Raw genomic sequence first — 16,684 nt, forward strand, 5'->3', positions numbered from 1 at the left:
CCTTATCTGAATCTTTAAAAAATGCAAAATCAAGCTATGAAAGCATCTTTCAAATTCATTTTCCTCTCTTTGGATTGTCTTTTTTTTTCCAAGTACTCAGTTCCTAGGCTGACACAGAGGAAGGCCTTGGGCTCTGGGTGAGCCTGGAATGGAAGTGGGATGTAAATTTTCTCCTTTTGTCCCATTACCGGCAGTTCTAGCAGGAGAATACTTTCTAACTTTGGAATAATAGAAACCACTTATTAAGTGTCAGGCACAGTGCTCAGTGATTTACATGCATTACTTCACTTAATCCTCACAATGACCCTATGAAATAGGTTCTATTATTATGCTATTTTTTTATTATTATGCTATTTTTACAAATGGAGATTCAGAGAAGGTAAGTAACTTGTCCAAAGTCACACAGCAGGGAAACAGGCAGGATGAGGTCTCATTGAATCTGAAGTCAATGCCAATACTAATGAGTGATTGTGCCATTCTTTATCATCAGAGAATTGCAGTTATGTCTCAAATTCTCCTGACTCCCAGTTGATGCATTCAACCACTCTCTGCAGCTGCAGGTTTCTCCGTTTAAGAGGGAATAATAGTCACTTTGCAGAGTAATTCTGAGAATTAAATGAGCTAATTTACTTACAAATCTGTACTGGAAATGGAAGTGTTTTGTCTCACTACAGGAGCTCTATTCTGGCCTTTCACCAGGGGCTCATGGTCTGATTACCGTAAATCTCAGGAACCTTTAGTGACAGTCCCAGGAAATGTGACCCCAGTGCTTGGCACCAAAGGCAGTAAGTTAGAAAATCTGGGATGAGACCAGTGGACCCTGCATTCTCCTGTATAAAGGGGTGCAGTGAATACTGGGCCCGGAGGCAGGGCACTCCTGTGCCAGTCGGGGCTGTGCCTCAGAGGGGCTGAGCAACCTCAGGCAAATCCAGTCTCCTATGTAAACGGAGGGGATAGGACCAGAGAAATCTGAATTCCTTCCTAGCTCTGACCTTTCCCTCTGCAGCTGAGGACTGCCCCACCCTCCCCAGCCACACACACACAGTTTTAAAGGCCCAGTGTGTCAGCCACGTGACTGCCAAAGCACGCAGTGCTCTGTTCCCCAGTGGGTGGAAAACGCATAGGTGGCCTTATTATGAATGAATATTGAGCAAAAACCACCATGGTGAGCCTTCAGAGAGAAGTCACTATGGTGACCAAAGCAGAGAGAACAAGTGTGAGCTGCAAGAGCCCTCCAAGGTCTCTTGTCTTTCATTCCAGAACTCTGCCGGGCTCCCGAACAGTGTGCTCTGCTGAGTGAAGTGCCTCAAGGTCAAGGGAACAAAGAGAGGACGACAACTAAATTGGCTTGTCTGTTCCCTTCTTTGTCAGCATCCACAGACCTGGGTGGAGTAGGCTGAGTGGAAGGATTTTTAATTTGAATAGAGGAGCCAACTCACAGAGAAGGGTCACTTCTAGAGGTTCAGGGACAGTGGTGTTGGGGGGGAGGGGGCGGGAGCACCCCTATCGCCAATGTCACGCCATGGAGATAGCCAAGACCCTGGCCTCCGCTGCAGCAGGAGAGATCCTTATGAATCATTTAGAATCCTTGAAAAACTCTTCTGGGACTCGCTGCTTGCCTTTACCCAGCAAACACACCAGAGGGGGGAAAAAGATGTGACTCTAAGGAGAACACAAACAGCAGGCTGGTACAGTCTCTGGGTTCTAGGATGGGGACTCTGTTGTCCCTCTTCCCCATCAGATGCCCAGCAACCCCGTCAGTCCTGGGGCTCCTCACACCTGCCCTTGTTTGGAAATCTTCCTCTTACAAGATTACCCAGGCCCCATTTAAAAAAAAATAGATTTTATTGATTTCAGAGAGGAACAGAGAGGGAGAGAGATTGAGAAATATCAATGATGAGAGAGAATTGTTGATCGGCTGCCTCTTGCACGCCCCACACTGGGAATTGAGCTCCCAACCCCGGGCATGTGCCCTGACCTGGAATGGAACTGTGACCTCCTGGTTCATAGATCAATGCTCAACCACTGAACCATGCCATGCCGGCAGGGCCCCATACCCCATTTTATTCATTTGTTTATATATTTCTTTTTAAAAAAATGTATTTTATTGATTTTCCACAGAGAGGAAGGGAGAGGGATAGAGAGTTAGAAACATCAATGAGAGAGAAACATCAATCAGCTGCCTCCTGCACACTCCCCACTGGGGATGTGCCCACAACCAAGGTACATGCCCTTGACTGGAATCGAACCTGGGACCCTTCAGTCCGCAGGCCGACGCTCTATCCACTGAGCCAAACCGGTTAGGGCTGTTTATATATTTCTTTGATGAAGTCATCATTTAAACATTTTCCCTTGAGAAATACATGTTCATTGTAGAAAAATGAGAAAATTAGGAAAACTGGGACATGTAGGTGGGCAAAAAGAAAAGAAAACCCACAGTGATCCAAGCCCTTGGAAATGACTATTCACTAATTGAGTCATTTGTTTATGAATTCTACGAACATTTTTGAAGGCCTACTGTATGCCAGGCACTGTGCTACCTGTGAGAGGTACAATAATGAACAAGACCAAACAAGGGGCTTTTTTCTGGGTATAGGTGTACACACATTCCTTTCAAAAAAAAAAAAAAATCTCTGCTGTTTTTTAAACAAATACAAATAAAGCAGACAGTAGAAATTTGGTTAAAAAAAATAAATAAAAGAACCAAAACAACTTAAAACTGCATATTCGGGTCATTTTTGTATTTGCATATGTAGCAACTATACAGTCAGAGGAATAACGGGGGTGTAAACACTTAAAGAGATACTTGGAAATGAACAGCCATGAAGTAAATGCTAAGACCAGTCCTTGGTCCTCAGCTTCCGGCTCAGAATTTACATACCAGGATGAATCAAATCATCTCCACGCTCCCACCCAGGCTTCCAGACTTTTGGGAGGGATAAGAAGAACAGTTACTGCCTCACAGTCATGATCCAATTTAAGGTAACCTTCACAGCAACTAATTGAGGTAGAGATGATTATTATTATTCTCATATTACAGATGAAAAAACGAAGACACAGAGAAACTATGATGACACAGAAACAATTCTGTCAAAATGATCTTGGGTTTGTGGTTTTTCAAGGATGGTTTTCAGATCACATGTACCTCTGTAGCTGAGGTTTCCACCCATTTTTCAGAAGGCTTCACTTAAGGCTGTCAGGCAAATGATTGCCTTCCCCGTGAAAACACAGGAGCTCTTTGTAATCACTGAGCAAACAGGGCTTATGCTCTGGGACCTATACTTACTTCCTGTGTGACCTTGGGCAACTTAACATGCCTCAGTCTGAATTGGTGATAATTATATGATGTACCTCATAGGGATATAATAAGGTTTAATTGATTTAATACCTGATACAAAGTAAGCACTTGATCAATATTGGGTGTTACTTCTTGGCCCAGCACAATGCTAAGAAAGCTATACAATAAAGTCCTTGCTGAAACCGGTTTGGCTCAGTGGATAGAGCGTCAGCCTGTGGACTGAAAGGTCCCAGGTTCGATTCCGGTCAAGGGTATGTAACCTTGGTTGCAGGCACATCCCCAGTAGGAGGTGTGCAGGAGGCAGCTGATCAATGTTTCTCTCTCATTGATGTTTCTAACTCTCTATCCCTCTCCCTTCTTCTCTGTGGAAAAATCAATAAAATATATTAATAAAAATAAAAATAAAGTCCTTACTTTAGGTTTAATAATTTAGTAGCTACCACATTTGAAATGATGGGAGAACTCAACTGAGAGGAATGTCAAGTAAATAAACATTCTTAGAACTTTTTTGAGAGGGTGGGCTCTAACAGGGGTGTTTAGACTCTAAGGTGAGGTTTAATCTGTGGGTTTGGGATTAGAAGGCAGGACAAAAATGCACACTGATAGGCATTTACCCAAGGATCCTGTCCCAGGGGATGGCTAAGGAAATATAAGAAACAGCACAAAGATCAAAGTTGTCAAGAGTACATTCTTTGGAGACTAGCAGGTCCAGTTCCCATCCTAATCCCAGTCTACAGCTTTGGAAGCTTTCTCTGACCAATCTGAGGCTCTCTTTCCTTGCTGGGTGGTTGTAAGGATCATTGTTCATTTCTGCAAGACACAGCATGAAGCCTGGCCAACTACCATGACTTGCCCAGGACTGCCCCATTTTTAACACCAAACATCCTGCATCTCAGGAAACTCCTCAGTCCCAGGCAACCCAAGATGGTCAGCCTAGAACCACTCCCTCCAAAGTTGTGCTCACAGGGTCCATTTTTAAGGAACCATGTTGACATGGCATCTGTTGAGAATATACAAAGAGAGGGAAAGCATGTGAAAGAACACCTAGACTGTGGAGGAATATGTTTCAGGGGAGTGCCCACCTTTGATAGGCTTGATTCCCCTAGGCCAGTGGTCGACAAACTGCAGCTCGCGAGCCACATGCGGCTCTTTGGCCCCTTGAGTGTGGCTCTTCCACAAAATACCACGTGCGGGCGCGCATGTACAGTACAATTGAAACTTTGTGGCCCATGCGCAGAAGTCGGTTTTCGGCTCTCAAAAGAAATTTCAATTGTTGTACTGTTGATATTTGGCTCTGTTGACTAATGAGTTTGCCGACCACTGCCCTAGGCTCATCTGGCTGCTGTCTCTGCCTGGCACACACTAGGTGCTCACTAAATGGTTCAATCAATGATGGCTCTCCTTATAGGGATTGTCCTCAATAGAGGGATTTGCCTTTGAAATATGATGGCCTTTCCCACCTGGTGCACTGAAGTGAGGCTCTGTTACTAGGGGGCAGATAGTATGAGCTATAAGGCATTTAACAGCCTGTGGATAAGTATGTGGTGGGGGCATTTGGGGAAAATTTCTGAAATACATATTTTTAAAAATCTTTAAATTGTGTGATGATCAGCTTTCAATGATCCCCACCTTTTGGTATTCATACATGCCCTTGTTTAATGTTCTCCCCTTGTGTTTAGGCTGGACTTAGTGACTTGCTTCTGAACAGAATAGTGTAAGTGAGGGAATGTCTCTACTGAGATTAGGCTATAAAGGACTGTGGCTTCTCGCTTTCTTGCACCACTTCTTCCTGACTCTTATCCTATGCTCATTCTGCTGAAGCAAACTGTAACTAGTGAACTATTCTATGGAGAGGCACATGTGGCCAGGAGCTGAGGACAGCCCCTAACCAACAGCCACTGATGAACTGAATCCTGCCAAGAATCATGTGAATGAGCTTTGAAATGGACCCTTCTCTTTTTAAGCTTTCAGATGAGACTGCAGCCCCTGCTGGCATCTTGATTCTAGTCTTGAAAGAGAGAGAGACCCTAAGCAGAGGACCCAGTTAAGCCAGGCCTGGATTTCTGCTCACAGACACAGTGATAAAATAAATGCTAGCTTCTACCAGCATACATCTGTTTTGCTTGTTTTTGTACTTTATATAAATGAGATCACACAGTATGTAAAAAATAGTTTTTTAGCAGATTCTCAGTGAGATCCCTTGATACATTGAGAACCACCGAGACACATGGAGAGAGAGCCAGTGATTGACATGTTTGCCAGTAGTTATCCATCACAGTCTTGGTCTGGGAATAAGTGACTGATTTTAGAGGAGAAATAATGGTTACCTGGACAGAAATAGGTGTAGGATGGGACAAGTAATTCACTCAGCCACCACTTACAGCCATGTTCTCTGAGTCTTGAGTCTCTGTTCCCTATGCTACCCTCTATCTGTAATTTGATTTCCTGAGAGACCAGGCCCAGAAAAACAAAGCAAAAGAAAAAACCCACTAAGTCATAATTAGAGATACTTATCCTTCTCTATGAACCAACACCCCAGTATTTGGGTTTTTACTTAGCTTTTCACAAGTTTGGTTATTGGAAGTCAGAGCCCTGGATTATGGTCAACCCCAGATGCAATGATAAAATGGAATTTCTAGATCTAGTTGCTAACAATTATGAAGCTACGCTTATGATGATTTAGAGTTTATATTAAGCATTTTATATATGTTACATAATTTATAAACAAACACACCAACCTGATAGGAAGCTAGTTATTATTAAGATATTTTATAGCCGAAACCGGTTTGGCTCAGTGGATAGAGCGTCGGCCTGCGGACTGAAGGGTCCCGGGTTCGATTCCGGTCAAGGGCATGTACCTTGGTTGCGGGCACATCCCCAGAAGGGGGTGTGCAGGAGGCAGCTGATCGATGTCTCTCTCTCATCGATGTTTCTAACTCTCTATCCCTCTCCCTTCCTCTCTGTAAAAAAATCAATAAAATATATTTAAAAAAAAAAAGATATTTTATAAATGAGGAAACAGTTTAAACAACTTGCCTAAGACTGCATTCTGCCCATATCATACAGCTAGTCAGAGGCTGACTGAGAGTCACGTACAGGTTCATTCATTCATTTCCACTCTCTGAGTTTTTAGTCACTAAACTTTGGTATCTTCCACAGAGCTTGAGATCAAAGTGTACTGTGACAGTGAAGATGTGCTTGAGTAGTCAGCTGGATTCCTTATCCCTGCGATTCATATCCCTCCACCCAGCCACCTATCCATTCCTTCAATCATCTTCCAATCAACCAACTATCCATCTGCTATGGTCTGAATATTTGTGTCCCTCCAAAATTTATTTGATGAAATCCCAACCCCTAAGGTGATAGTATTAGGAAGTGGGTCATATGGGAGGTGATTAGGTCATGAAGACAGGGCCTTCTTGAATGAGATTAATACCTTTTAAATATATATTCCAGAGAGGAAGGGAGAAAGAAACATAAAGGTTGAGAGAGGAATTATCAATTGACTGCCTTCTGCATGCTCCTTCTGGGGATCAAGCCCACAACCTGGGCATGTGCCTTGACCAGGAATCGAACCATAGCTTCCTGGTTCATAGGTTGACACTCAAACACTAAGCCACACCAGCTGGGCAGGATTCAGACTCTTTTTTAAAAATACCTTTTTATTGATTTCAGAGAAGAAGGGAGAGAGAGAGAGAGAGAGAGAGAGAGAGAGAGAGAGAGAGAGAGAGAAACATCAGTAATGAGAGAGAAGGATTCGGACTTTTAATGTCTGCACCTTCACCACTTCCTCTCTAGTGAAAGGATTTCATAGGGTGTGACCTTGTTGTGAGCAATGGGACATTTTATTTCAAATGAAGTCTTTCTGGGAAGTCCACTGTGTGGGAGATGAAATAGGACTTGCTAAGGTCAAAGCAGGGTGGAAGAGTTTCCAAGACCCCCACCCCCACTCCCACTCTCATCCTCCCACTGGAGCCTCCAAGAAAGCTCCCTTGCCCCTTTTTGCCATGTGAGTGTACAAAGAGAAGTCTGCAGCCTGAAAAAGGCCTTCATTTCACCATGCTGGTGCCCTGATCTTGCACTTCCAGCCTGAAGAACTGTAAGAAATAAATTTCTGTTGTTAATAAGCCATCAAATCGTGGTATTTGGTTCTAGCACTCTGAAGAGACTAAGACACCATCCAACCACCCATCCAATCCTCCAGCCAGCCAGCCAGCCACAAATACCATGGAGCTATCCATTCCACAAATATCAAGTGCCTTCTCTATGCTGATTTTATGCCAGGAGGAAGCTGAATACAGAAGTGACCAGAATACAACAAAACTTATGAAAGCTGGGTTTTCACTGGATTTAGAATTCCTTGAGGATGGTATCTCTTGTTTTTGTATCTGTAGAGCATAAAATATGATTGGCTCCTGTCTTCTTTTTCAATCTTATCTTACCCACTTATTCAATTACACTGGTCTCCTTTCCATTTCTGGAATAAGACCTCTTTTGCCTCAAGACTTTTGCAATTGCTGTTCCTTTTGACCCAAATATTCATCAAGCAATGCTAATAGCTGGCTCCTTCTTATCCTTTGCAACTTATTAAAATGTCTTGTCCTCAGAGGGGCCTTTTCGGACTACTTTATCTAAAGTAGATGCTCTCTTCCCCCTCCCCAGCTACTCCCTATCACCTCACCCTGTTTATTTCTTTTAAGGCATTGGTCACAATCTGTAATAATCTTGTTTACTCTTTATTTTCTAACTTCCTAACCAGAAAAATAAGTCCAGGGAGGCCAGGTACTAAGTCTTTCATTTTTTTTTCCCTGCATGACTTCTGCCTTCCTAGTCCAGTAACAGACACAATAGTAGGCCTTCAATATTTATTTGTTGAATAAATGGATGAAAAAAATCATGACCATAGAAACAGACCTTTGAAAGATAGAGTAGGAATAGAGAGGGCCTTGATAGACAAGCAGAAGAGGGTACACTTGATGGGAACATAGGAAGCTAGTAGAAGTTCTTGAGTTGCAGAATGAAAAAATGACGGGGGTAACTTGGTATGCCACAATCTGCCCTAAATCCTTAATTTAAATAATTCACCGCAGTGTCTTGTAATGAATCACTACAAGAGGTATTTGGGATCTAGGACCTGAGCTGTATTTTTCTCCCTGTATTTAATTAATTGATAATGGTGAACTGTAAAGTGATCATAGTGAAGACCCTGTAAGGTGGGATCCACATCTATTTACTGCAGTCATGCCTGCAGGAGAGAAATTATTTGTTCAGTAACTGAGTGAAACAATCATGCACTGAGAAAGTTAGATAGGATTTGCTACTAGCCATCTGCGTGACCCTTAAGAAGATCCTTAACCTGGCTAAGGTCAGTTTATCTGTAAAGAGAAAGAAGACTTAGTGCAGGCATTTAAATGAAAGCTTATGAGAAAATGTGTGGTAGAGTAGACCTCGGTAAATTCATTTCCTTCTGTTACTCTGGGGATGCCGAACCTGCCCTGACAGGGATTTCCTACTGGCCTTTTCCCAACAGTCTTGTGGCTTGAAATAGAGCATATGGTGATATTTACTTTTTGCTATTTTCAGTCTTTCCATTGTAAAGCTGGAATTGTGACTCTGCAACTTAACTAGCTGAGTGACCTTGGGCACCTCAATTTCTTTATCTATAAAATAGGTATAATATTAGTACCTGCCTCATAGGAATATTGTAAGGCTTACATGAGATGGCACACTAAGTGTCTGGACTAGTGCCTGGTACATAGTAGGTTCTCAAATGTTAGCTGTAATCCTTTAGGATTTTATTTTACTCTCCTTAATGCGGGCAACTTTTCTTCTCTCCCTTCCGTAGGTATTCTCAGTGCCTACAATCTCTTCTGGAGAGAACGCTGACTCTGAAGTGCTATTTGGGAGAAATGGATTCCGTAGCTTCTTCCAGACATCCAAACCAAGAGCCTTAAAGTAAGCATAGAATAGTAGGAGCAATATAACACTGAAGAGAGAGACTTTTTGTATCAGTGGCATAGAGGACAGGAAAGAAAAAACGCTTAAGTAAGGACTCAGACGCACCCATTTTCTAGTGATTTTGGGAGAACAAGCAATATTAGCGTGGGAGCCTCAAAGACTGCTTTCGGGAACTTTCATTAGCTTAATCTATTGTGCTTTTTATTAGCATTTTCCTAGAAAGTGAAGTCAAGGAAAATATTCCTGGGGTGGGGCTGGACTAGCTACCATAAGGTTATAGAGACTGTTTTGCACATCATTTTATCTCCAGCACCTAGCACGGTGCCTAGCATACCAGGGAAAAAAAGTGTTTGTAGAATTATTTTCAAACTTCAGTTGTCTTTCCCAAGGAAACTTGTCGTGCCCACAAGCGGCCGCAAGCAGGTCCGCGCCTAGAAATAACATTTATTCTAAAGACCACTGCGCAGTGATTCTTGGGAAGCAGTTCCCCTCCCTCATTCGCTTGTTTCTCCTCCCCTAAGTCGCCTTTGAAAGAACTGGCACGCCACGTGATTCCCTCCTTTCTCCCTTCTCTGAAAGCCTGGCTGATAACGGGCAGGAGTGTAGGCCAACCATAAAATTTTATTTCCTCTTCTAGCCAATAGTAAGAAGCTACAAGTATAAGGCTCAATTTTTTTTACTTTCCCCGCCCACTTTGAGCCCGCCCCTCCACTCCCATTGGACATTTGACAACTCACCCGGCCAATGAGAAGTTCCTACTCTACATGGGAGGGATGGACTGACTAGATAATAGACGTCCGGCTCTGGCCAATGGCATATCACAAGTGAGGGAGGAGTGGAGGACGGGACCAATGGCGCGGTGCCAATAACGAGCATCAGTGGAAGGGCGGGACGAAACTGTTCGCGGGAGGGAGGGGAAGGCCCAGGGAACCAAGCAGCGCTGCCGCCACCGCCGCTGCAACCGGAGTTGGAGGAGGGAGAAGCCAGGAAGAAAATGGCGGCCGTGGCTGCAGAGGCGGCAGCGACTGCAGCGTCCCCCGGGGAGGGGGGCGCCGGCGAGGCCGAGCCGGAGATGGAGCCCATCCCCGGCAGCGAGGCCGGTACTGACACCCTCCCGGTCACGGCCACTGAAGCATCTGTGCCGGACGGCGAGGCCGACGGGCAGCCGTCCGCTCCTCAGGCCGACGAGCCTCCGCTCTCGCCGCCGCGGGAGCTTGCTCGCAGCCCGGAGGCGGCGGGGCCGAAGCTGGAGGCTGAGGAGAAGCTGCCCGCCCAGGTGGTGGAGGCGGCGGCAGCCGCTCCTCAGGAAGGGCTCGACCTTCCCCCTTCCCCCGCGCCACCGCCCGAGCAGACCCCGGCTCCCGAGGAGCGCCAGGAGCCGACGCTGCCCCAGCCCGCAGCCCCGGCGCTGGTGCCGCCGGCGGGCGGGGACTCCGCGGTGTCGCAACTCATCCCCGGCTCGGAGGTGCGGGTCACGCTGGACCACATCATTGAGGACGCGCTCGTCGTGTCGTTCCGCCTTGGGGAGAAGCTCTTCTCCGGGGTCCTCATGGATCTGTCCAAAAGGTACCGCGCCCATCCCCAGCACGCCCCTGGGGCGCCCCGGTCTGCTCGGTCCCCCGGGAGGGAGTGAGCCAGGGCGGCCCCTTCACCCCTGCCTGCCGGCGCTCCGCTGCCCGCACCGCCCTCGGTTCCCGCGTGGCGCGCGCTCCGAGTGGGGCAGGCGCGCGAGGCCAGGAGAGGGCGGTCCCTGCCCCAGGTGAGCGCCTGCGAGGGCAGGTGTGCCATCAGGTGGGGGGCGCGGGTGCCAGATGGGTCTGCAGATCTTACCCACCACCCCCAGTTTCCATTCGCGCGGCTCAGCCACTCTAGGGCGGGGGACTGCGTTAATGCAAAACGCAAAGGATTTTTGCCGAGAACCGGGTGCCTGGCCGCGGAGATTGCTTGTGAGGCACTTCTGTTCTCAAATCAACCTATAACTTTAATAAGGGTGGAGAAAGGGGTGTGCGCATTGGGGTTCCCAAAAGGTTACCTGTCACTCCCTATAGGGGAAGAGCATGTATTTAAAGGGAGCCTTTTGACAGTTATTCTTACAGTTAGAACTAATTCTCCTTAGATAATTGTTCAATAGGAAACACATTTGGCTAATTATGATAGTGTTAAGGAAAGTCTAAAGAAGAGATTGGGTTTTTTAAAAACCTTGAATATGAAGATGGTGTTGTGGTATGTGTTCCCATACTGACTTCTAATACTGTAGATATAGTTTAAATCTACGTATTAAATAAGTTCACCCACAAGTCTCTGTCTTATCCAGCACATTTTCATCTTTTGATTTTAAATATTGCTTTAAATAGGTAAGGAAAATAGTCTATAGAGTTAAGGTAACCTTTTCACTCTTCTTTTGCAGATATGAAGTGCAGACTCCCATTCACGGCTCTCCATTCTGTTTCCTGCAACAGCACACACACTGATGGTATCTCACCTGTTTGGAATTGGCTTATTTTAGTATGGTTTACTTTTAACTCCTTGCCCTCCCATTAAGGTGCAAGAGTCCTTTCCCATTTGGGGGTAAAAATCTATTCAAAATACATTTCGAAGTATGGTATTTGGGGCAAAAAATGGGGAACCTTTACAGTTATTTTGGCGAAAAAATGGGGAGTCTTTACAATTATTTCTGCACGTTATTTAATCTCAAGTTTTTTTTTTTGACTTTAGGACTTTTGCACTTTAGTTTTCATAGTTAGGAAACAAAATAAGACTAGTGTGCTTTCTACTGATGTATTTAATAGCGAAAGAGAGACTCAGTAGTGTGTATGCTATTGAATCAAACAGAAGTGAAGGCCGGTGATTGTGTGAGAATCTGGATTTCAAATCTGCAAAAGGAAGGTGTGAAAAGGTAAGTTGTTTCTGGAAATGGAATGGATAGTGCTTTCCTTTTTTGAGGTGCTCATTTTATTGTTTTACTTTTTAAAATTTCTTTGGTAGAGAATTGCAATTTATTTTTTGAATTTTGGTATATTTTGCTAATTAGTACTTTTTTTAAAAAAATATTCATTTAGAGGTGATTATTTTATTATATTTTTTCAAATATATTTTATTGTTTTTTTACGGAGAGGAAGGGAGAGGGATAGAGAGCCAGAAACATCGATGAGAGAGAAATATCAATCATCAATCAGCTGCCTCCTGCATACTCCCCACTGGGCAACCAAGGTACATGCCCCTGACCGGAATCAAACCTGGGACCCTTGAGTCTGCAGGCAGACACTCTTATCCACTGAGCCAAACCTGTTAGGGCTAATTAGTACTTCTTATAAGCAGCAGTTTCTTTTGTTGGGGAAGCTGTTTTTATTTATTTTTAAAAATATATTTTATTGATTTTTTTTTTTGAGAGGAATGGAGAGGGATAGAGAGTTAGAAACATCAATGAGAGAGAAACATTGATTCAGCTGCCTCCTACACACTCCCTAATGGGGATGTGTCTGCAACCAAGGTCCATGTCCTTGACCGGAATCGAACCTTGGACCCTTCAGTCCGCGGGCCGACACTCTATCCACTGAGCCAAACTGGCTAGGGTGAAGCTGTTTTTATTATTAACCTTTTACATTTTAATGTTTCGAAGTGAAAATGTAAAAGGATAATCTTAAAAAATATATATTTTAAAAGCCATTAAGGGAAACATCAATTTTTCATTCAACAATATTTATTGAGCAGATCTGTGTGTAAGAAATGCTCCCAGGTATTCCTCCATTGCGCTTCACAGGTGGTATGGTTTTTACCAACTGAGGGCAAAACCCTCCACCAGCCACACCAGCCAAGGCGATTGAGTTACTCTCACAGGCACTTTCATGATGACCCAGGAGATACCCTTTATAGACTACCAAGACGATGACCGTAGTTATCAGTTGCTTTAAAAATAGTTTGTGTCCTTTTTGAATTGGCCATTGAATTAAACCTTTAGGTATAAATAAGTTTTCTATTGAATCAGGCATTGTACCACATGCTTTATTTAGTCTTTATAACTCATTTATATAGGAGAAAATTGAGGTTCATTTAATTTTACTAGTCATTTAGCTTATAAATGGCAGAGTAAGTATTCAAATGTAGGTTGATCTGGGTATAAAAAGCCTACTTCCATGTTAAAAAGTTAGTTGGGATGGCAAGTTTTCCTTTAAGTAATAAGTAAAGAATTATATATTTCTGAAATTTAGTACTTACCTTGATTTCAGTAGCAGTATGGGTAGTCCATAGACTATGGTTGTTACAGTCAAGTATAGATTCTTAATTTTTTAAAAATACGTTTCTATTGATTTCAGTGAGGAAGGGAGAGGGAGAGAGGGAATCACTGACCCGGAATCAAACTGTGACCTCTTGGTTCATAGGTCTATGCTCAACCACTGAACCACGCCAGCAGGGCCAAGCAGATTCTTTGGTCAGCTAATAGCCATGGGGCCTTCTTCCTGGAGATGCCCCATTTTCTTAGCTGTATGTTGGGATGCAGAGTTTGCTCTGAAGTTTTGGTTCTTGCCTGTACAGTGAGGTAGATAGGAAAAAATTAACATTTGGGAGACTACTAAGTGCATCAATGTATGTGTGCTTTTCTTCGGTCTAAAAAAGGGCCAATTATTTTATTAAATATTTTATTCTAATATTATGCATGGTACAGAAATGTCTTAAAGTTGGAAGAGTTGTTTACCATATAGAAAGTGTGAAGGTAGAGTACAGGATTTCACATACACATGGATTGATCAAGAGTCTCCTTTTGTTAAGCATTTGACATTCTTCACTTTTCTGTCATTGTATTACATTATTTTTTGGTCCTATTTTTAGAGTAAGTTGATTGAAGAACACATTTTTGGGGAGAATCTCTTTATGGAAAAGTGAGCCGAACACATGTAATTAAACGAAAGAAAAGAAAGTGGTACTAAATAACTGCTCGATCTGGACAGTGTCAGACTTCTTGGGTTCTCGTACTGGCCTCTAGTCATTAACACTGACTTCGGGCAAACCTGTGCCTCTCTGGGCTCCACTCCCCAGTTCTTCTGAGGCTAAATCATTTCGGCTTTTGGCAGTTCACTTAAGCACAAGCAAGCAAACAAACTTTATGCCTCAGTTTATATATATGTGTAAAGTGAATAGGGTGACCAGTTGGTCTGGTTTTCCTGTCTCATCCAGGATTGATTGTTAATTCTCCTTTCGTTCTTCAATGTAGGTTGCTTTAGTCCAGTGGTCGGCAAACCGCGGCTCGCGGTTTGCCGCTCTGTTGACTAATAAGTTTGCCGACCACTGCTTTAATCAATAAATGACCCTAAAAGTAAGGTATTTGAATATCTGGTTAGGACAGATTTTATGTATCATAGTATTTATTTGAAACTTTATAAATGCCTTTAAGGTGAGCCATGCATTCTCTAGTTTACTCTAGGCTCCTTCACTATTTTATACCCAGCCTTCCTAGGTAGATTAAATTGCTTGAATACTTCTGAATTTGTTAGCAATGTCTAATGACCGTAGTGTAATACTAGCAGATAAAAATAATCAACTAACCCACACCTATAATTTGGTTTTCCTATTTCCTTTTCTTCCTTAACATTATACTTAAAAAAATTTTTTTCCAGGACATATTTTATGCTTTTGAAATTTTGACAGGTACATTTTGTTCATTTAGCATTCTAAAATAAGAATTCCTTCAAGTTACTAAGCTGTCTTAATGATTATTTTAGGATAGAAGAATAAATTAGTGATTGTACCATCATTTTTAATTTTTTATTATGGGAAACGAACCTCCATGAATGTATTAGCCTTGCTTCTATATTTTTCAACCATTAGCCAAACTTGTGTCAACTTATGTCCACCTTCTCTGGGTTATTTTGAAGAAATCCTAATCATACCACTTTACTATAAATATTTCAGTATAGATCTCCAAAAAGATAAGGACTTTATAAAAACTGAAACTGTATTGCTATTACCACACCTAAAATAACAGCAATTCCTTTGTATCATATCCAGTTAGGGTTAAATTTTACAGACCAGTGTTAAAATTAACATCTCAGTCAACATCTGTTTTGTTTACATCAGGATCTAAGTAAAGTTTATACATTGCAATTGGTTGGTAAATTTCATAAGATTTTTCTTCTGCAGTTCTGTCACTACTTTTATTCGCTTGTAGTTTTTTTGTTAAATCATAGTTTGGTAGAATTTTTCACATTCTGAATTTTTTTTCTGATGCATTTCCATAACGTTTTTAAAATAGTTCTTTTCCCTCAGGAGTGAACTGAAGGGATAACAACCACAGTTCTGGAAGGGTCACTTTTGAAACCCTTGTTTTGAGTCATTAGAAATGGTGTGGAAGTCTCTTGCCTACTGGCAAACTTTTAGACCTATCCCTTAAATACACCTCCAACTGTAGTAATTCCAAACAGAAAAATGTAACCAGTCAAGATTATCTGCAAAGGCAAGAGTTTTCTCAGCCTTTTCAACAGGGACAGAATTTTTCTGGGATCTATGGTTTCTGTCTATGCAGAGGGATCATTTAAATTGTTTAGTACTGTTTTCCATATCTTAAAAAATAATTATAATTATATGAAGTCCTGAAAAACCTTTGAGTTCCATTTTTTGGACCTGATATAAATTCAGAAATCATGAAATAAATGCTAATGCTTAAAAATCCTTGTGCATTTTAATTTTGTGATTTATTAAAGGTTGTAGTTCAGAATTGGAGGATTACAACATTTTACAAATGTTGACTTTCTGTGTGTGTATGTGGGATTTTGTTGCATAAAAAAAGAATTGAGGTAATTTCTTTAGAAAACTTCAGATTTCTCTAAGTTCTTAAAGCAATTTATAGAAAATTTACTTGTTATTTAAGAAAATATAAACCAAGACAATGATTTTTTTTCTTTACAGAGACCATGAAACCTATGGTGCAATAGCCCTACTTTTGGTGGGAAAAATATACAACCATTCTGGTGAAGCAGTGAGTAGTGGTATCAGTAGCTTATGCTAAGCATCCAGGTTGAGAATTTAGGCCCTCAAGTAGTATGCTTGAATGATTATGTTGAGTTGTACTTATTTGAAACACTTAAATATTTGTTGGTGATTATTTTGCTCATATCCCAAGGTGCTGAGAAAGGCCTCACATAGTAAAATAGCATGGAGGAAAGTGCTGATCACTTTCTGGCCCAGACAACTAACTGTAGGGACACTTAGTACCACGCTAGTATCTATGTACTATATTGAGAGTGAGCTAGCTCTTCGATTGCATGTTGGACTGAAATGATTTTTTGGAAGTGATTAGTTGTTGGACATTAAAAACCTAGTTTGAATCTGAGTGTAAAGAATCCTAGTTTGAATCTGAGTGTAAAGAATCCTGTAATATCATGGCATTAAATTTTATAACTAAATTTTATATTTGGATAACTAGATGTGTTATAC

General features: G+C 42.3%; 1 protein-coding gene across 4 annotated transcripts in view; it reads left to right on the top strand.

Moving 5' to 3' along the window:
* Positions 1–10,165: 10,165 nt before the first annotated feature.
* The window catches only part of PWWP2A (PWWP domain containing 2A), a 33,225-nt gene continuing 26,706 nt past the window's right edge, over positions 10,166–16,684 (top strand). For 3 of the 4 annotated variants that reach the window (XM_080676198.1, XM_080676199.1, XM_080676197.1), the window contains exon 1: positions 10,166–10,822. In XM_080676198.1, coding sequence (XP_080532324.1) covers positions 10,251–10,822 — 572 coding nt within the window. In that variant the 5' untranslated portion in view covers positions 10,166–10,250. Of the gene's footprint in view, positions 10,823–16,156; positions 16,227–16,684 lie in introns of all 4 variants that reach the window. The other variant, XM_080676200.1, reaches the window with a different exon arrangement.

The sequence above is a fragment of the Plecotus auritus genome, assembly GCF_963455305.1.
Source record: "Plecotus auritus genome assembly, chromosome: 6".
NCBI lineage: Eukaryota > Metazoa > Chordata > Mammalia > Chiroptera > Vespertilionidae > Plecotus > Plecotus auritus.